The sequence below is a fragment of the Aspergillus viridinutans genome (assembly GCF_018404265.1).
Source record: "Aspergillus viridinutans IFM 47045 DNA, scaffold_3, whole genome shotgun sequence".
Taxonomy (NCBI): Eukaryota; Fungi; Ascomycota; class Eurotiomycetes; order Eurotiales; family Aspergillaceae; genus Aspergillus; species Aspergillus viridinutans.
The window spans coordinates 1,051,053-1,070,619 of NW_025091219.1; the positions used below are offsets into that span (position 1 = coordinate 1,051,053).

Below are 19,567 nucleotides of genomic sequence, written 5' to 3' on the forward strand. Positions count from 1 at the left end.
TATCTGGGACACAGGAGGTTGGCTGATGGATCAACGTGTTGGGATTATCTTTGTTGATTATTGCCATGGATCCTATGTCTGAGAATTTGTTGTAGAATGAGGAACTACGGTAGAAACTCTGTCTATGAGCTTGTTTAAGTCTGACTTGGTTGGGATGTTGTTCTACTGTTATCGTTATGTTGACTAACCATGTGGTGAGCACACAGATCACTCAGTTGTCTACATCTGGTGCCCACAGTAACACTGGTTACAATAATGCAGTCCCTACCAAATATGGGAATAATTGCATCTGATGATTGAAATCAATATATCTGCCTACATTGGCGTCTTCTGAAAACAATAACCAAACCCCTTCATTAACGCGAAGCGCCAGTATACCTAACGAGAAGGGCGCGCTCAGCCTGTCATTGATTGTTGTGCCCTATCAATCAGGCGCACTAACTGTCCTATCGGTTGCGCGACCGCCTGTCGTTCCACGCGCCTTCGACGCGACGAAGAGCTCGGGCCAGAGCATGGGGAAAGGGAGAGTTTACTTTCCATCTCTGCAGCCAAAGAAACTCTTTCTTTGGTCATGAACATTTGTCGATCCTACCACCAGCTGAGCGGTTGTCTACGGCAGAAATTCCTCGTGTCTATGGACTGATCTGATGATGAAATCATACCTTATCTCTTCGGATTCTTCATCTATCTAGAGAGGTACCTCGCTACACCACTGTGACACTTCAGACTCAGATCCTTCAAACTCAACATGGCTACTTCATAGTGCACTACAATATGAAAGTATATATAGTTACTATATTTGCATCTGATCTTCTGGACAATTGCCTCCACTATTTTTTACCTTTCTTTGTCTGATTGAGATGTCAGATGAGATTGATCGTGTGAAACATCTCAGCTTTTGTTCATAGTCGGATCTGTGCTTGACACTGAAGATCAACAAAGAAACCACGTGAGTGGGATATATCTGTACGACAAACAAATGGAGCTACTAAAAATAGGATCATCAGATCATGTCATATTTTCAGTTTAATAATTAGTACACAGACTAAGTCATCAATTACTATGTATCATGTTCTTTATAGCTTCCATGTCTTCACTGCTATAAGACTACCGAACATGGTTAGTCTCACATTGACCGCCAAGATTGTTGGAGGATACCTATCCATGATCCGATCTCATGCCAACAAATAGATAATCCTTCCTCTCCACTTACTCCAGACTTCACCATAAGCCACCCGATAGCCAACAAGGTACTCCTTCAAGATGACCTCTAAGCTCGCGCAAAATTTGAAGCAGCCCGCCTTGGACTTTCTGTCCTTTGTCAATGCCTCTCCAACTCGTAAATATACCTTCCCTATGGTTCCAGAGACTGGAACTGACAGCAGCGCGAATTCTTAGCCTTTCATGCTGTGCAGTCTGCAAAAGAACTCCTCATTAAAGCAGGCTTCCAGGAAATCAAGGTACGGTTTATATCTAGGGGCGCAGATCCCTGTCAATATCAATCGTCTCACTCTTTCCCCACAGGAAAAAGACGCATGGGCTTCAACATGCCGACCTGGCGGAAAGTATTATCTGACCCGCAATAGCTCAACCATCGTAGCTTTTGCAGTAGGCAAGAAATGGAAGGTATGTTTGCACGACATCAGGTGACACAGCATACAGCCTCCTCGGTCAAAAAGCTAAAGTGTCGGCCCATTGTAGCCTGGCAATGCCATCTCCATGATCGGTGCGCACACAGACTCCCCTGTTCTGAGAGTCAAGCCTGTTAGCAACAAGCGCGGAGAGGGTTATATGCAAGTTGGTGTTGAGACGTATGGTGGAGGCATCTGGCACACATGTCCGTTTACTGCACTCTATCCCTACACAGCTCACTCAAAACTAATGGTCGTCAGGGTTTGACCGTGACCTGGGAGTTGCGGGTCGCGCTATGGTTAAGACCAGCGATGGCTCCATTGTGCAGAAATTGATTAAGATCGATCGTCCAAGTAACACTCCCCGATGTTAGTCTCTTGCGGAAGGAAGCGACAGCTGACCTCAATTGCAGTCCTTCGCATTCCTACCTTGGCTATTCATCTTGACCGCCAGGAAACTTTCTCGTTCAACAAAGAGACTCAGCTGTTCCCTATTGCTGGCCTTGTGGCAGCCGAGCTCAACCGTACCGGGGAATCCAAAGACGCTGAAGCCAAGCAGGAGGGTAAGGGAGAATTTTCTCCTCTGAAGGCGATAACTGAGCGTCATCATCCCTACTTTGTCGAGCTCCTGGCGGCTGAGGCAGGTGTCAAGCCCGTCGACATCCTTGACTTCGAAATGATTCTGTTTGACACCCAAAAATCTTGCCTTGGTGGCATGCACGAGGAGTTCATTTTTTCACCTAGACTGGATAATCTCAACAGCTCTTTCTGCGCCACTGTCGGCTTGATCGAGTCTGTTACGGATTCCTCGGCACTGGATGATGAGACGTCTATCCGACTCATTTCACTGTTCGACCATGAGGAAATTGGAAGCCGTACTGCTCAGGGCGCTGACTCAAACCTCCTTCCCGCCGTCATCCATCGCTTGTCAGTTCTCCCTTCATCTTCGTCCGACCCAGGCGATCTATCTACAGCCTACGAGCAGACTTTGTCTACCTCCTTTCTCCTATCCGCCGATATGGCTCACGCAGTACACCCAAATTACGCTGCGAAGTACGAATCCGATCACCGTCCAGAGATCAACAAGGGTCCTGTCATCAAAATCAACGCCAACGCTCGCTACGCTACAAACTCGCCTGGCATTGTTCTTCTTCAGGAAGTTGCTCAAAAGGCGGCAGAAAACGGGGGCGAGGGAGTCCCTCTGCAGCTCTTCGTTGTTCGCAACGATTCCAGCTGTGGTAGCACTATTGGGCCTATGTTGTCTGCTGCACTAGGTGCTCGGACCCTTGATCTGGGTAACCCACAATTAAGCATGCACAGCATCCGTGAGACTGGCGGTACCTACGATGTGGGACACTCGATCCGCCTGTTTACCAGCTTCTTCAAACACTATTCGAGCGTTTCTAAACAGATTCTGGTCGATTGAAAATCAACCTGAAATGCCTGCTAGCGAAATCGCACATCTTATCATTCAGCATGCAGAGGCGCAGGATTAGCCTTCCTCATACTCGAATGAACTAGAAATAAAATAAGCTATTGACATTCATCCAGCGTCGCCAAGCATCAATAATCTCACTATCACGCCTTGAAAGCCCCCTCACCAACGAGGGGAAGAAACCAAGGGCAACGATACAGGGCGCCCATTATAAGAAGTCGCGACTATGTCAGATAAATTTGAGAGGTCATCCACAGCAAGCTCTTGATCTGGAGCAATAGATTCCCTTAACTTTGTTTCTCGCATTTGCGTAGACAAAATGTTACCGACCGTATTCTTACTTTAATGGGCAGGCGGTCTTTCCAATATTAAGGTCTATCGCGTATCACGTGTAGACGCGTCTCTCAGACACGTTTCCTGGGTGAGCCCATCTTAGTTTCAATGAGAGCGTTTTATCGAAGGTTCTGAATTACTTAACTTCAAGCGGTCTCACATATTTGAGTAGCTATCCATGGCTGTCAATTTCTTTAACAACAAGGCCCGAGCTGCAGCTGCAGCCGCAGCATCCACCAGCTCGAAGCAGAAGCCAACAGATGGAAAGGAGGAGCAGACACGACTGCAGCCATGGGTTGAGAAGTAGTATGTGATGTTTAGTCTATTGTCCATTCTACGCAATGGCTGTTCTAACGGGAATCAATAGCCGGCCCAAGACCCTCGATGATGTAGCCGCGCAAGACCACACCACGAAAGTCCTTCAACGGACATTACAAGCTTCAAATGTACGACATAAGACTTTTTACCAAAATAAATTTACAGTTGAACATGACTGACAGGAATAGCTCCCTCACATGCTTTTCTATGGCCCCCCCGGTACAGGAAAGACCTCAACCATCCTCGCCCTTGCGAAATCGCTATTCGGCCCTGCTCTTTATCGGTCACGTATCCTCGAACTGAACGCCTCAGACGAGCGTGGTATTGGCATTGTCCGAGAAAAGGTCAAGGGATTTGCCCGCACGCAACTCAGCCAGCCCACCGGATTGGACCCATCATATTTCGAGCAATACCCCTGCCCACCGTTCAAGATCATCATCCTGGATGAGGCGGACAGCATGACTCAAGATGCACAATCTGCACTCAGACGCACGATGGAACAATACAGCCGGATCACCCGTTTCTGTCTCGTCTGCAACTACGTCACACGCATCATTGAGCCGCTCGCCAGTCGATGCAGCAAGTTCCGCTTCAAGCCGCTGGATAATTCGGCCGCAGCGCAGCGCTTGGCGCATATTGCCAAATTGGAGAATTTGAAGCTTGATGAGGGCGTCATTGATAAGCTGATCAGCTGTGGCGAAGGTGATTTACGGCGTGCCATTACATACATGCAGAGTGCGGCCCGGTTGGTAGGCGCTGGACGTCCGACGGGTCAGAAAGATGGGGACGAGGACTCTGAGATGGCAGACGCCAGCTCGGAAACTATCACTGTGCGAATGATCGAAGAGATTGCCGGTGTCGTGCCTGAAAGTGTTATAGATCGACTCGTTCAGGCCATGCAGCCGAAGAAATTGGGGTCTTCCTACGAGGCTGTCTCTGCCGTCGTCACGGATATTGTTGCGGATGGGTGGAGTGCGGGCCAGCTTGTCTTGCAGGTAAGCTCTTTTGCCATTCCCTTGTACAAGGCTCCGTCAATTGCACATATCGCGAGGTTCCATCCTGCACGTGGTCAAAGATGCTAACCATGGGCAGCTGTACCGACGGATTGTCTACAACGATGCTATACCGGACATGCAAAAGAACAAGATTGTAACCGCATTCTCTGAGATGGACAATCGTCTGGTCGACGGGGCAGACGAACATTTGTCGATACTAGATCTTGCTCTTCGGATATCAGGCATCCTAGGCGGCTCATGATTTTATTGATCTACACCCAATCAAGGATTTCAGCCACTAATTTCAAACATGGCGACCACTGTCCAATGTATAGAATGTACTGAAGACCTTCCAGCATGAGTAGAACCCTGACTGCTTATGTGCCGCTTAATACGAAATCTCCTCATGGTAAGGTAATTCCGAAGTGCTATAGGAGTGCATATTATAAAATAAAGGAAGACTTCGGAACCACCCTGCAATCATCAATATTACTTTTACTTCTGCCCCCTAAGTATGAATGAAGCATGGGCATCTCGGATCCTCTGGCCATGCCCCACAACCACGTGTGGGCCCCGCTCGCGCATCTGTCCGAACAGTCAGCGTACAGGTAAGCTGACCGAAACCGCAGCTTAACAGTCACTCACTGAAGTACTTGGATTGGGTTTCGGTCTCATCAGCCAATTCCTGAAAGTTCTTCTCTTTTATATTTCTACGAATGATTCTCCTGGACCCAAGCATCAGGATCGAGTTCAGAAAGACCAGAATGGCCCCTCCGGAGAGTCCTAAGGAGTACCCCGCGATGACGCCCGCACCCCGCTATCTAACAGGAAAGAAGGAGGAGATCAAGGAGTTCTTGGATAAATTCGATGTGAGTCTACACAGTAAACATGTTCCAATGGCATGAACTTTGTACGTCTTGTCCTGGTCAAAAAGCTGATTGGATCTATTAGGTATTTCTGTTCGATTGCGATGGTTCGTGCTGCCCTCGTTCGCTCACTCGTATTCCGTCCTATGGACATGATGATCCCGCGAATACTTTATCCAATTCACTGCGGCGATTGCTGAACAGAATGTTTGATATAGGAGTCCTCTGGTCCGGCGACCACCTCTTCCCTGGGACTGTCGAGACGCTGGAAATGTTGAGGAGCAACGGTATGCGCACACCTGCCGGGGAGAAGCTGTGAGCTAGAGACTCATATCCGCCAGGCAAGCAGGTCGTTTTCGTCACGAACAACAGCACAAAGTCACGGGCCGACTACAAGAAGAAGCTGGAGAAGCTGGGGATCCCTAGCACAACGGTACGTCTTCAAGCGAAAGCTTGCCGTGGCTGGGCCAGAGTAGAAGGGCGTGTACACCGGACCAGACTAACAGAAGAAATCAGGAAGAAATCTTTTCCTCCTCGTACAGCGCATCCATTTATATTTCCCGTATCCTCAACCTGCCAGAGAATAAGCGAAAGGTTTTCGTCGTCGGAGAGACGGGGATTGAGCAGGAGCTTCAAACGGAGAACGTTCCATTCATTGGAGGCACAGATCCCGCGTATCGTCGCGAAGTGAGACCTGACGACTACAAGCTCATTGCAGCTGGGGACCCATCGTTACTTGATCCCGAGGTCGGAGTCGTTCTCGTAGGGCTGGACTTCCACCTGAACTACCTGAAGCTGGCTCTCGCATATCACTACATCAAAAGTGGTGCGGTGTTCCTTGCGACCAATATCGATTCCACACTTCCGAACTCAGGAACGCTGTTCCCCGGCGCGGGTTCCATGAGTGCGCCGCTGATCATGATGCTGGGCCAGGAGCCTGTCTCGCTGGGCAAGCCCAACCAGGCAATGATGGACGCGATCGAGGGAAAGTTCAAGTTCGACAGATCTCGGACATGTATGGTGGGAGATCGTGCCAACACCGACATCCGGTTTGGGTTAGAAGGCAAACTCGGAGGCACTTTGGGTGTCCTCACTGGAGTCAGCTCAAAGGAAGACTTCCTAGCTGGGCCTATTCGGCCTTCGGTGTACCTAGACAAACTTTCCGACCTTTTAGAAGCGAAGTGAAGTGACACCACCGAGCACGTCTCCCATTGCTGACTTTCAAGCATTGGCCCCCGGTACAGGCACCTCGAGGCGAGATTCACCGTCGATAGATCTCATCAAGATATCCCATAGAGTTGTTATATAATTTGACATAAAATTATCATCAAAGGAATCACATCAACGCGCAAGTAACACTAGACGCCCTTGACGGCTCGACAGGCGTCCGGAGTACTCAAGCAGCTCATGCTTCCTGGGGCCTGATGAATGCCTTCAGTTTCCACAGCGCCAGAAGAGCTTGAACGGCCGCCGGGTTGTCTGGGCTCAGGACCAGAGCAGTGTTCCCAAACAGCGGACCATAGTCCCTGACTTCTACTAGGTCGGCTTGAGACAATAGCTCAGTCAGGTCAAAGACGGGTACTTTCGACTGGGACTGTGGAAGGGTCACCAAGTCCGGATACGGAGACTTTGCTGGTTCGTGGTCGTGAACCTGCTTTTGAGCGGTTGAAGAATCTCCATTCTCGCGTTGTTCCAACTGAGGGCCCATGATCAGCACCCCACCGCATTCCATGCGCTCGATCTTCTCCAAGCGTCTTAGGCTTTCCAAAAGAGCATCGTAAGAACTGTCTTCGACCTCAATGATCTTCAAAGACCCAAGCCTTGATTTCGACCGCTTCTGCGCAGCGTACATGTCTTTGAGTTTCTTTAGGACATGCTTCCGTATTCTCTCGAGAACGAACTCAGGCATGTCCTCCCGCCAAATCAGCCGTTTCTCCTCTCGATTTGTAAGGGGGCCCAGCGGGTGCTTCCATCGAAAGGGCACCAGTCTTGTAATCAAAGGCCTCCTCCCACTCTTGTTTCGCGCAAGCGGTATCGTCAAGTCCTTCAGCAGGGGAAGACGGTCGATAATTCGTAGAGTGAGGGAGCGTAGCGACTTGTTCTTTGGGGATAATTGTTCGGCCTGATCATCTCGATCGGCCCGCGCGACTTTCGATGTCGATAATTCGTCTCGTAGGAGACCGACAGGCATGAACCAGAGCCCCTCGTCGTTTTGGCGTTGGACCAGACCCCAATCCGTTAAAAACTCCCGTGGCAAACGAGTTCCGGTAACTGTACACATACGTAGAGGCGATGCCAGTGCTATTGCCCACGGATTGAGACGTAATCGGTCTGCATCACACTGAGTTGGCCGTTGCTTGCGCTTCTTCTCGACTCCGGGAAGGGCTTTTGTGAGTAAGGGCGATTGAGGCAGTAGCTGCGAAGGACGGACAGATTGAGCTGTTTGAGACGGTGCTTCCCCGTTGTTCCTCACATTGCCACTATCTAGCTCCTGAGCGTCGGCTTCATTCTGAGATTCTGGGCTTCGCGACTCGTCCCGGCCGATGGAGCTTGAGATTCCACGCCGAAGGATGGGATTGGACGATACAGGATTTGTAGATGTGAGAAAAAGCTGACGAAATGTAGCTATTCGCCATGACGCGTATGAAGCGCGTTGTCGACAGCTCTCCATGCTCTGCAGCTGTTTTGGTTGGACATGAAAACAAGCTGAAGAAATCCGCGAGTAAGCGGAGAAATCGACTCTCCGCTCTCCGATAGTTCTAGTCTACTCCAAATCCTGGCCAGTCCCTTGCCCTACAACTATCTATAGATAATTAGGTAGCAGGCAGTAGCCGCACTGCCTTTATCTCATGCGAGTGCGACCTGGACTAAGGTGGGGCCTGGTTAGACGGATCAGGTCCTTTTTATGGTGGTCCTAATATCTACTCTTATCATAAAGAAATAACGGTGGATACTGCTTAATAATCAGCTTTTGTTCGCGAAATTCCCTCTTTGGGTTTAGCCTTTATGCCTCTTATTTCAGGCCTTAATTTTGTATTTTCCTACCACCTTTCTTAAGGCCCCTAAAGGTCCTACCTCCATACTAGATGATAATTTGATGATTTGATATCCCTACTAGATGAGAATTCGACAATTAGATGATATTCAATATTAATAATAGATGGCATTCGATATCCCTACTAGATAATAACTTAATATCCCTGTAATATAAGAATTTAATATTAATATCTCTCTACTAGATGATAATTTAATATTAATACTAGGTGATGATTTGATCTCCCTACTAGAGAATTAATGTTACCTAAGGTGAGGGCCGTAGGTCCGAACCGCAGTGAACTGTGCCCAAGTGTAATTTGGCGTAGCCAAAGCTGGAGCGAGCAGAGCGAGCGCTAGCCAGCTTGTTTCAACTAAAAGCTGATGGTCGTCTGGGGGTTCTCTGCATGCACTTTTCTTTTTCCCCTTTTCCCTGTATCAAAGATATCTACGCCCCCTTCATGGCACCGGCGGCTTCCCTTCGCCTTCTTCATTCTGCGGCTTTACCCTGCGGTCCAGAATCTCGTCGACGATACCCATCTCCAGAGCCTCCTGCGCCCCCATAAAGTAATCACGTTCCATTAACTTCTCTATCTCCTCAAGAGACAGCACTTTCTTTCCCGTCAGGTGCCGCTGGTAGATCTTGTTCAACTGGCTGCGAACACGGAGAATCTCCTTGGCGTGGATGGCGATATCGCTCGCTTGTCCGAAGTACCCGCCCGAGGGCTGGTGTATCATGATTGACGAGTGCGGGAGACAGTACCGTTTCCCCGGGTTGCCGCCGCAAAGTAGTAGCGAGCCCATGGAGGCTGCCTGTCCGACACATATAGTGCTGACGGGCGATGCGATGTAGGTCATTGTATCGTAGATGGCGAGACCTAGGTATGTTAGGTTAGCCCGCTTATACGAACAACCAAGATATCGGGTGTGCTGGATTTACCAGCTGTCACTGAGCCACCAGGGGAGTTAATGTATAGGTGGATAGGTTTCTGAGGGTTATCGGCTTCGAGGAAGAGGAGCTGGGCGACTATCGACGCGGACATGGTTTCATCTACTTCGCCATTGAGGCAGATTATGCGCTCCTGGAGAGAACAGATGTAAGTAATGGTATTTCATGGAGTTTACTTATAGGGAATCTGCTATACGGTATACCTTTAACAATCTGGAAAAGATATCATCTTAAGCCGTAGTTAGCTCGGTGTTGGCTCCGCAGATCAATACACGGCCAACAACGTACATGTGTGCCAACCGCCTCCCTACAGCAACAGTGAGTCAATCTAGCCAGTATTCAGGCATCCAATAATTGGGACTCACCACTGTCTCAGTCACAAATGGTGTTGGGGTCCAACCTCTCGTAGGGGTGCCTCTCGTAGGGATTGCGCTGGACAATGCGGGGACGGAGCTGGTGAAGCTTCGCGACAATGCAGGCTGCAGGGCGGTGCGACCCAGCCTTTTTAAAAGGATGCTTGTGTTCATGGCCAGTCAATAAGCGACAAAATGGTAATCAAGAAGCAGTGGTCTCGTCAATGAAGTGAGCGAGCGGTAGATTTGACGTATGAAATCTTGACCGAGCAGCAAGGTACTCCGTACCGGTCAGGATTTGGAGTAGGAGCATCGGGGAGCGGAGAGTGGAGAGCGGAGATATCAACCACCACCACTCACTAAAAAAAGCGGCTAGACAACCATTCCTAGTGTCGTAGAAAATAGTAGTGTAAATGATGTGTTCGACACAACATCCCCAGGGCAGATAGCATCTCGTTCTGCCAGTTAGCTCTGCCACGGTACGGCTTACTAGCGTATCTACCCTGCATCAGCAAGCCATATATCTGGTTCCCATCACTTGATGAGCATGCTTTGGCATGATCATATGTATTAACAACGACATATTTACAGAAGAAGCTATTGATAACCAATTCGTGAACAACGGCAGGAGGGAAAGAGTCAGGATTCTATCCGCTGAACACGTCCGTCAGGCCCGACCTGCAGTCCAAATCTCGCTCGTAGAAAAGCTGCCGTCTGGTCAGACGGCATGTACGAAGATGTTCGTGCCGGCGGAGTAGTCGTACTATATTTCCACTGATCACGGATGACATCAAAGAAGCCAAGATCCATGATCACAGCCTCTCCTGAGGAGAAAGTGTCCAGGGGGTGGATATTCTTCGCACCAGGCGTATGACCATCCTCTGACGGGTCTGCCAATAACTGTGTATGTTCCGCTTGTTCATCTACACTGGCATGTGCATGGGTAACATGGGCGTCGGTCTCATCAAGCTCAGCTCCATCACCGGAAGACCGCGACTCGGGTCGAGTCCCATGGACGCCTCTTTCCTCCGAGTCATGGTCTTGTACTCTGGGCGTTTCTGTAGAAGCAGAGGCAGTCTGCCCGGTTGTCTTCACTCTTTCGACTATGAGACCCAGCATGACGAGATCGAGAATCAGGACAAGAAAATCGAGCGACAAGAGCCGAAATAGCGAGATGGGGGCTTTTTGTCCGATGAAATCGATCAACAACCCTCCATGAAGATACCCTCTAGTAGCCTCTCCGGCCTCAGGACGACTGAAGAAGTTGTGAAAGATCATACAAAAGATGTTACTGACGAAGATAGCTCCGATGAAGGGTTGATTCCGTGTCGGATCAAAAGGAGGGGCTTTTGGGGTGAAGAATATCAACTGCACTATAGCACGGATTGCGAAGAGTATGACTGAGCAACTGGAGCAAATCAATGAGAGTACTGTTAGTAAAGCGCAAGCCATACTCCGACAAAGTGCTCTTCAGAGCAATTCCAGAAAGGAGTCACGATGAAATTGAGGCAGCTCACTCCATGTAATAGAGCGCAGATAGCTCGCAGTAAATCAGGATGTCCAGGTCGCGAAGTAAACGATCAATGAACGCGACCTTGGCAGCCGACTGCAGCTTTCTCATGCGCTCATTCTCGCGAGTCAACACATTAGCATCTTGCTCAGTGAGGTTCGCGACGCTTCCATAAGATATGCCGGACACGTCAGCGATGTACTCCGCATCTCGAAAGGCATCTGGAGTTGTCATAGAGGTTCATGAGGGCATGAAAGGCGAGTTTGGAAAAAGAGGGGAAAGCAGACACCAGATCGGTGACGAAGGACTGCTATATGCGGAATGTCAGTATGCATGCAAATGAGGTAACAGCTTCCTCACCTTGTACATCGGTCGTCATGTGACGTCAAATCATCTGCAATACGGACATCCTTCACAATTTGCAATGGACTTGGTTCATTTATCTAAAATAACCACAATTAATACATTCAATGGCAAGATGGCCGAGTTGGTCTAAGGCGTGAGGTTAAGGTACACCTTAATACCAAGCTCCTAGAGTTTCCTCATCATCGTATGATGGCGTGGGTTCGAATCCCACTCTTGTCAGATCTTCTTTCTTTTTATTTTGCTTTTTTTAAACTGACACTACTTTTCATTTTCATCTTTTTAATTTTGAGTTGCTCACCTCTCAGATAATAATTTCATTTTTATTCGTATCTCGCAAGTGATGCAGCAAATTGATCGTGAACATGGTCTGTATTAATAAATAGGTCCATCAACATCTATAACTCATCTCTCCGGTTTTGTTCGACTTCCGTAGCTTCGTACATGCGTTTCTTTGGATTTCGCGGGATCTCTTCCTGTCGTTGCCTCTCTTCCGGTGACACATCGTCGATGTTGGCTTCTTCCTCCAATCTGCCGTTCTTTTCTACCATATCGCCAATCCGATCAATCATGCGATCCGTTTCAGGTTGCTCTTCAGAGGCCTGAGCTTGGTCCCAGGAAGCGCTTATGGAAGCGCTAGGCCCGACGGCTGTTTGTCCCAATGTTGGTGCTTCCTGAGGCATGCTTTGGCCGAGTGATGCTGAAGAATGTGATTGAACGGCCGTGCTAGTGATTCCGACTGTTCCAAGGATAGTGAATGCGAACCTCGTTATCAATTTAATCGGCAGCCACACAAGCCACCAGAGTGGTCCATATAATATGCGACGGAATATGAGCCAAGATATTGTTCCAACCAGAATATAGAATGCCGTTTCCAGGTACCAAGTGTCAGATTTTTGTGATCGGAGGAGAGAACCGATGAGATTGCGTGAGGATGAGAGGAGAGTGTCGAGATCAGTGTAAGACTCCGACAATGAAGATAGGGCAGCCGTCGATTGCTCTGTGGTTATAGGCTTAGCAGATTGAAGAAGACCGTCTCCCAATGCAAGAATAACAAACCTAGAGTTTGGTGGGCGAATTGACTTCGAGATAGTTCCGCCTGCATCAGCTGGTGCGTCCTGCGCAATGCTGCAGTAACATCGCTTGAGGCGTTCTTGACAATATCATCATGCGACAGCTTCTCGGTAGATTGACTTCGGCGCTCAGCGCTCTGTGATCTCGAAAACAATAGCTCTCTCTCCTTGCGTTTTGCAGCCTCCGCGTTTCGTTTCGCCTGGAGCTGAGCATTGCGAAATTCCACCCTCGTTCTAGGCAAGTATGTTAGCAGGGTAAATGTAAGCTGGAGAGGCGCTTCACCTCTTGATCTCATCGGTCAACCTCCCCGCCAACGAAACGATCCGCTCTTTTTCCATCTCTTTCGCATTGTCCACACTTTTCCGTGCGCCTTCATTGCCAGTTTCGAGAGCCTCAACTTCAACCTTCAGAATCTCCATCTGCTCTTCGGCCTCTTTCAAGGAGCCATGTATTTCCTGTCCTAATTCCAGACGGGCCTCGTCACCTTGACCAATAGCCATTGTGAAATTCCTTAGGCGATCGATGAGGGGGTGTATCCGAGCCAGAGCTATTGAGCGCTCTTTGAGGCGAGCTTGGAGAGCAGCTGTTGAAGCCATCCTGGCAGCGTGTATTCTTTGTATATCAAGATTGTTCGGTAGTATGTGCACAGGTCGTGGGGTATGTCCGAGATATTGAATATGGAGTGTTCAGGAATGCACCATGGCAAACCCAAGCTGTTGTTCTTCGAGCTCCGCCTTGAAATCCGTTTGCTGTCCACTGCGATGCTTTGCGGAGGACCATTCGTGTCCACAATCAACAGCGTCATCGGTTCCTGAGGCCACAAAGTGTTTGCATCTTTAACAAACATAACTCTCCGGCCGCCGACTGCGAGGTAATTTTCTAGGTAGATCAGGAACGGGCAACGGCCTCATCGCTATACAATTGATTTCTGGATCTCAGAGCCACCATCCTCAATCTCAAGGGTTTGACTGCGCCCGTCGCTGTTCTCCCCAGAAACTATACGGACTCATTCGATTGACCGGATCAAGCGCGGAAAGCTAACTTAACCGGCATCCGACTCGCGGTATCATAAGATCATGTATGTTTTGTCCCATCACCTTCAGCAAACCACTCCCCTGGGATCTAAACTAACTCTTGAGCAGCGAGCCTCCAATTGCCCCTTCCATCCTCCTGTTCGAACGTACATCAAAAGGAGAACCACCCCCAAAATGACCATCCCCCTGCACACAATCGCCTCCTTCCGGGCGACCTTCAATCCGTTCTCGCGGTCCGCTCGTCCCTGCCGCTTGCTCCTCTCTCTCCTCCGCAACCCTTCCACCACACCCGCCTCGAGTCCGACGCATATTGATATCAAGGTCACCCAGCTGCCGCGCCATTCGACACAGCTCCCCGAGATGACGGTAGGGTTCAGAGGAGGCAAGGAGGTCAAGATCGAGGTGGGCAAGAACCAAATGAAGATCGGTGATGTGATCGAAGAACTTGCGCGTGTGGGACGGAGTATCGAGCGAGAAGAGACCCTCAAGGGTTGATTTTCGGGTCTGTACATTGTTCTTCGTGGTTTTTTAGGTATCATTGCGGGTTTCACGCTACGGCGCCGAGGACATCGGGTTCGAGTTTTCTCATTGTGCATTTGTACTATAGAAGGGGAAGGGCGAGCAATGATTGCTGTGTGTGAGATTTGGAAAAGACGTTGACGAGCCATAACGTGAGGCGACGACCTTTGTATATATTAGCAAGATATTTCTCTTTTCAACCCACCAGACCTGTTTATTTATGATTCTTGACAGCAATATGTAAGCTTCCGTGAAAGAGGATTTCATGCTACTTGCATTAGTTCAATTAGAACTGACAGATGCTACAAAATCGGTCCCAGCACTTTTCTACATTATATGAGCAAATGCAGGGATATGCAAAGTACTAAGTATTCGCCCTAAGGACGAACGGAAAGGATTTTAGATTTCTAGAACTTTTGTTCAATATAGATTTAAACAGCAGCGCCAGAGATGAAGAACCACTTGTCAATGCTGCCATCAATGGGGGCAGGAGGCAAATTATCGCCCTTAGGGATGCTGGCAAGCTGGGAGGGTTCGGCGCGGTCAGGGGAGTTCTCAACAGAAGTGTTGGCACTATCAAAGTCAGTTGAATCCTTGAGCCTTATGGGTGCAACTATGGACAATGAAGTACTTACAGGCTGATATCACCACGAGGGCTCTTGCCGGTGATGAGCTTCTCCCAAGCGTCAGCGCACTCGCGGATAACATCAAGAGCGTACCTAGGAAAGTACAATTTTAGCCAAGGGAGACGATATCAGACGGAGTAAGAAGGGACCCACTTCTTGTTCTTGCACTCGCCAGAGAAGGCAAACTGGTTCTCGGGCTTTCCATCGGGGATCTTGTAGATACGGAACCATTCGTTGGTAGCACGGAGAAGGCCAGGAAGTTGACGCTCAACATCCTCAATGTCGTTGAGCTTAGGGGCAAGAGGGTCGTTGATATCAATGACGATGACCTTCCAGTCGGTCTCCTCCTCGTCGAGCAGAGCCATCACACCAAGAACCTTGACCTGCTTGACCTGACCGGGGTAGCCCACAAGCTCACCGATCTCGCAGACATCGAGCGGGTCGTTGTCACCCTTGGCCTTGGTCTCGGGGTGGACAACGTTGGGGTCCTCCCAAGTCTAACCATAGAAAGGTCTCCGATCAGCATTGATTGGCCTGGACATACACCCTGTCCATGAAGTCGACTTACCTGGGGGAAGGCACCGTAGTTCCAGAGGTAACCCTTGTGGGGGAAGCAGTTACGGACGAAACGGAGCTTGCCCTTCTTGACATCCTGCTTAATGGGGTTCAGGAACTCCTCCTTGGAGATCTAAATATCCAAGCCGAATCAGTGAATGCTCCGTAACGAGGAATAGCAACCGCCTAATGTCTCGCGGATCCGGATTGCGTACCTCCTGCTTGGCGTTGGTCCAGCGGGGAATCTCAACAACCATGTTGAGGATTGTCTGCTCGGGGTTGGCGTAGAGGGGAATGTCGTGGAATGGGGAAACTGGGACGCCATCCTTCTCAATGTAGACACGGTGCTCCAGGGTGTTGGCCTGGCCGATCTTGCGAACGGTGTAAGACATGTTGGGCGATTGCGGCGGGGTATACGAAGAAAAATGTCTAGAAAGAAGAGCAGCACGAGTTGACGCGGAGCTGACCGACGAACGAACTCTGGACGATGATGACGAAGACAAATTTGCTTGTTGAGGGGAGGAGGAAGAAGAGAAGGAGGACGAGAGGGAGGAGGGAGGAGGGGCTTGTCGAGTGGGGGGAGCCAGCGTTGCTGATGTGCGTGGAACGGGCGAACGAGAGCGGGCGAGGGCCGGTGAGGCGGTGGACAGTCGGAGCAATGGAGACAGGGGCAGTAGTGCTCTGTTGCTCATGCGCAGAGTCACCGGGGACATTGATTGTATATAAAGAAAGGAATTCGGGCAGAGTTCCTCAATTGACAGATCTAGATTGATTTTTAAGCTTGTGATTGTGACCTTGGATCGGCTTTACGCCGTTTATAGCAGCTGTTCCAGCGAAGGGGATCGAAGACAAAAATTGCTGGAAATTATCGGGATGGAAAATCGGCGTCGGGAATTCTGGTGACAGGTGTCCGAGGCCCATCTATAGGTACACTGATCGCTGTGAAAGATACCTAGGTACAAAGACATTCTCCCTCTCTATATCTACTTATTGATTATTGACCTTCTCTTCCTGCTGCCAATTGTTGTCAATTTGCTTTTGCAATCATAGTAGGAAACAGTTCTCAAACATGGCCATCCATCATGGCTATTGGACGTCTCTCAAATGTACCCGGCAGCTACCAGAGGTAGTCGGCACGACAAAGATCCTCGGTGCATGGGAAGAATAATCAGCGGGGCTCCGCAAGTTATATTAGTGCCATTCCGCTGCTGTGATGCTAGCCTGTCATTGTTTGAGGTAATGGTGATATCTAGCTTGGGGTAGGATCATGGTACTCAGTAGTAGGGTCCTCCCAGGTACTCGACAAGTGCGGGTATTAGAGACCCATGTTATTGAACAATGACCTGTTCATAAGGCCATTATTGATGAGAAGAATAATGACATTAAATGTTCAGGTCAGATTTCTCCATGCCTTAAGCCCTAATAATTCACCTTGCAGGGATCGCGGCGCCTGACCTGAATAACCTTATTTTCACCGTGCCTCTTACTCCGCCATATTATGATGATGGTACCTTGGTTTACTCTATGTATTCCATAGTATTGAGTAGTATGTACTGCTTGGGCAGGCAGGAAGCTACAACATAAGCACAGCAATCATATCTTGTCTGAAGCGGGGAGAGAGAACATTCCTCAATATAAGAAAGATGGTGACAGAATACCAACATATCCTTGCCTTACCGTCCAAGGATTTCAATCGAAATCCGTCTGACAAAGGGAGTACTCCGAAGTAAGGTACTACCGAGTACCGACGATGGAAATCGAACGAAGCCTTATCAGATTATCTTCACGTGACTTCCACTTTTTCATCTTCGCTTTTTCAATGTCCGTCGCCATCCACTTTTGTAGTTCGTCAATTTACAATTCTGCATCACAACTTTATTTTATACACCACGTTCTCTGTCATTAACTTGCGCTTGTCGTGTCTCGAAAAGTCAATAATGCTATGCTAAGATTCCTCCGATCCGCAATGACTTCGCTCACGACACCCCGCGTTCCTATCCCCGCCAATGGTGTTGACTACCGTGGCAAAGTAGTCCTGGCACCGATGGTACGTTCGGGAGAGCTGCCTTCACGTCTTCTCGCTCTAAAATACGGTGCGGATCTTGTTTGGGGTCCTGAAACGATAGACCGATCGCTCATCGGAGCCACCCGCCGAGTGAACCCTCGCAACGGATGCATCGAGTATATCAGATTCCCCTCGAACGGTGGCCGCGCAGACAAATCTGCGCAGGAGTCCATTCTATACCGGATTGACCCAGTGCGTGAGAAGGGAAAATTGGTGTTTCAGATCGGTTCTGCATCCCCGGAGCTAGCCGTAGAAGCAGCCAAATTGGTCGCAGGCGATGTTGCGGGTATCGATTTGAACTCCGGATGTCCCAAACCTTTCAGTACGAGTGGTGGAATGGGAGCAGCACTCCTACGGACCCCCGACAAGCTCGCCTCTATCCTTGAATCGCTCGTGCGGGAAGTCGGAAATCCTTATCAGATCGGCATCTCGGTCAAAATTCGTATCCTGGAGACACCGGAGAAGACCGAAAGCCTCGTCAAGAGACTCGTTGCCACAGGTATCACAGGCTTGACTGTCCACTGCCGCACGACACCAATGCGACCTCGCGAACGCGCCATCCGTGACCAGTTGCCGATGATTGCGTCTATCTGTCGCGAAGCTGGTGTTGCATGCGTCATGAACGGCGACGTCACCTCTCGGGACGAAGCGCTTGCGCTCATGAAGGAGTTTGGAGTGGATGGAGCCATGATAGCAACAGCGGCCGAGGCAAACCCGTCATGCTTCCGCTCCGAAGCAGAGGGTGGTTTACTCCCCTGGGGGGAGGTGGTCCACGACTATCTTCAAGCCGCTATCGAGTGCGAGAACCGCTTCGGCAACACCAAATTCCTCTTGAACATCCTCATCCCCGGGAAAAACAGGGAATTCAAGGATGCAAAGACAGCAAAGTCCTACTCCGACTACTGCCACTTCCTCAAATTCGATGACCTACTTCCGGGGGCCGCCCGCGTGGACGAGGTCCTCAATCTCACCGACAAGTCCGTCTACAAGAAGAACGAAATGGAGGACACCCCTCGCGATACCGCCGTCAAGAACGCCCTCGAGAATAACGAGACCGCTCGTGCGGCGAGCGGGGCTCCCAGACCCAAAGCATCCTCACCAGCTGTGAGCGGAGGAGGCCCCATTCGCACCAACTCCATCCCTGCCCCCGTCAAGCCGAAGCCGGAAGATCACCTTATCGATATCACTCTCCCAGCTACAGAGATGACTCAGAAGCAGGAGCTTGCTGCATGAATATAACGCTCATCTTCAACCTCAGTCGCGTCCTCGGACCTTTCATTCTCACTCATCTTCCTTCCCGATTTTCGATCGCGCTGCATAGCTCGGCTCTAATTCTGCATGTTATGGTGTATGTATGGATGACCTTTACTGAGTTTTCTTTGTCCGGAGTTTGTCCTTAGACATCTGTTTATAGATTCCCATCTTTTGCTTTGTGAATATATTCATTCATCTTGGTTCAACGCAAAGTATATTCTACAATAATGAAACAGTAGCCTCATATATTCCCATGGTGAAGAATAGTCCGTATTGCGTGTCTGTCGCAGTTTGTAGCAAAAATCTTTATCAATAACGTCCAACAAAGGGTGTAGTAATTAGCACCAGCACAGGGAATAGCAATGCAACGTCCAGAATCATCCATTTTGGATCTGCCGGAAAGGTAAGGATGTCTAGACGAGGCTTATCATCAACAGAGACGAGAGCTCACCAGCATGCTGCTAGAGTCATCATTGAGGAGCCGCTGAGTCAAAAGTCGAGACTCAGAACCGGGAATGGTTGGATGCCTTGGAGGCTAGTGATACGTAGTAGGGCGCCTCGGGGTCCTACTACATACCTGTTTACACACCTGGTTTAAAAGCGTATTGAGGCCTTTGTCTTACGTACTGCCGCATCACCAGCCATGGACATCTT

The 19,567-nt window shown here is 49.4% G+C and overlaps 10 protein-coding genes and 1 non-coding gene across 11 annotated transcripts; 6 read left to right on the forward strand and 5 right to left on the reverse strand.

Annotated features, from left to right (window-relative positions):
- Positions 1-1,263: 1,263 nt before the first annotated feature.
- On the forward strand, positions 1,264-3,057 carry Aspvir_005317 (M18 family aminopeptidase; the record flags this gene model as incomplete). The annotated part of the gene is made up of 6 exons (XM_043268536.1): positions 1,264-1,339; positions 1,399-1,460; positions 1,525-1,626; positions 1,702-1,837; positions 1,893-1,985; positions 2,045-3,057. The coding sequence occupies 6 exons, from the start codon at positions 1,264-1,266 to the stop codon at positions 3,055-3,057; spliced, it is 1,482 nt and encodes a 493-aa protein (XP_043124471.1).
- Positions 3,058-3,577: 520 nt separating this feature from the next.
- On the forward strand, positions 3,578-4,974 carry Aspvir_005318 (replication factor C subunit 2; the record flags this gene model as incomplete). Its single annotated transcript, XM_043268537.1, has 4 exons — positions 3,578-3,705; positions 3,767-3,845; positions 3,906-4,712; positions 4,810-4,974. 4 exons carry the CDS (start codon positions 3,578-3,580, stop codon positions 4,972-4,974), a joined length of 1,179 nt encoding a protein of 392 aa, XP_043124472.1.
- Positions 4,975-5,237: 263 nt separating this feature from the next.
- Aspvir_005319 (4-nitrophenylphosphatase) lies at positions 5,238-6,763 on the forward strand (the record flags this gene model as incomplete). The annotated part of the gene is made up of 6 exons (XM_043268538.1): positions 5,238-5,320; positions 5,455-5,581; positions 5,664-5,685; positions 5,797-5,865; positions 5,920-6,011; positions 6,095-6,763. The coding sequence occupies 6 exons, from the start codon at positions 5,238-5,240 to the stop codon at positions 6,761-6,763; spliced, it is 1,062 nt and encodes a 353-aa protein (XP_043124473.1).
- Positions 6,764-6,983: 220 nt separating this feature from the next.
- On the reverse strand, positions 6,984-8,249 carry Aspvir_005320 (uncharacterized protein; the record flags this gene model as incomplete). Its single annotated transcript, XM_043268539.1, has 1 exon — positions 6,984-8,249. One exon carries the CDS (start codon positions 8,247-8,249, stop codon positions 6,984-6,986), a length of 1,266 nt encoding a protein of 421 aa, XP_043124474.1.
- Positions 8,250-9,070: 821 nt separating this feature from the next.
- Positions 9,071-10,087, reverse strand: Aspvir_005321 (ATP-dependent Clp protease proteolytic subunit; the record flags this gene model as incomplete). Its single annotated transcript, XM_043268540.1, has 5 exons — positions 9,071-9,489; positions 9,552-9,693; positions 9,764-9,789; positions 9,849-9,867; positions 9,926-10,087. The coding sequence occupies 5 exons, from the start codon at positions 10,085-10,087 to the stop codon at positions 9,071-9,073; spliced, it is 768 nt and encodes a 255-aa protein (XP_043124475.1).
- Positions 10,088-10,552: 465 nt separating this feature from the next.
- On the reverse strand, positions 10,553-11,657 carry Aspvir_005322 (DSC4 family protein; the record flags this gene model as incomplete). The annotated part of the gene is made up of 2 exons (XM_043268541.1): positions 10,553-11,321; positions 11,431-11,657. The coding sequence occupies 2 exons, from the start codon at positions 11,655-11,657 to the stop codon at positions 10,553-10,555; spliced, it is 996 nt and encodes a 331-aa protein (XP_043124476.1).
- A 238-nt stretch (positions 11,658-11,895) lies between these two features.
- Positions 11,896-12,008, forward strand: Aspvir_005323. Its single transcript has one exon. It is a non-coding gene; the product is annotated as a tRNA-Leu (tRNA).
- Positions 12,009-12,184: 176 nt separating this feature from the next.
- Positions 12,185-13,456, reverse strand: Aspvir_005324 (putative protein transport membrane glycoprotein Sec20; the record flags this gene model as incomplete). Its single annotated transcript, XM_043268542.1, has 3 exons — positions 12,185-12,786; positions 12,846-13,093; positions 13,143-13,456. 3 exons carry the CDS (start codon positions 13,454-13,456, stop codon positions 12,185-12,187), a joined length of 1,164 nt encoding a protein of 387 aa, XP_043124477.1.
- Positions 13,457-14,068: 612 nt separating this feature from the next.
- Aspvir_005325 (mitochondrial 54S ribosomal mL53 protein) lies at positions 14,069-14,389 on the forward strand (the record flags this gene model as incomplete). The annotated part of the gene is made up of 1 exon (XM_043268543.1): positions 14,069-14,389. The coding sequence occupies one exon, from the start codon at positions 14,069-14,071 to the stop codon at positions 14,387-14,389; it is 321 nt and encodes a 106-aa protein (XP_043124478.1).
- A 455-nt stretch (positions 14,390-14,844) lies between these two features.
- ipp1 (inorganic diphosphatase IPP1) lies at positions 14,845-16,307 on the reverse strand (the record flags this gene model as incomplete). The annotated part of the gene is made up of 5 exons (XM_043268544.1): positions 14,845-14,986; positions 15,049-15,132; positions 15,193-15,536; positions 15,608-15,727; positions 15,810-16,307. The coding sequence occupies 5 exons, from the start codon at positions 16,305-16,307 to the stop codon at positions 14,845-14,847; spliced, it is 1,188 nt and encodes a 395-aa protein (XP_043124479.1).
- Positions 16,308-17,560: 1,253 nt separating this feature from the next.
- On the forward strand, positions 17,561-18,892 carry Aspvir_005327 (tRNA-dihydrouridine(20) synthase (NAD(+)); the record flags this gene model as incomplete). The annotated part of the gene is made up of 1 exon (XM_043268545.1): positions 17,561-18,892. One exon carries the CDS (start codon positions 17,561-17,563, stop codon positions 18,890-18,892), a length of 1,332 nt encoding a protein of 443 aa, XP_043124480.1.
- Positions 18,893-19,567: the final 675 nt, after the last annotated feature.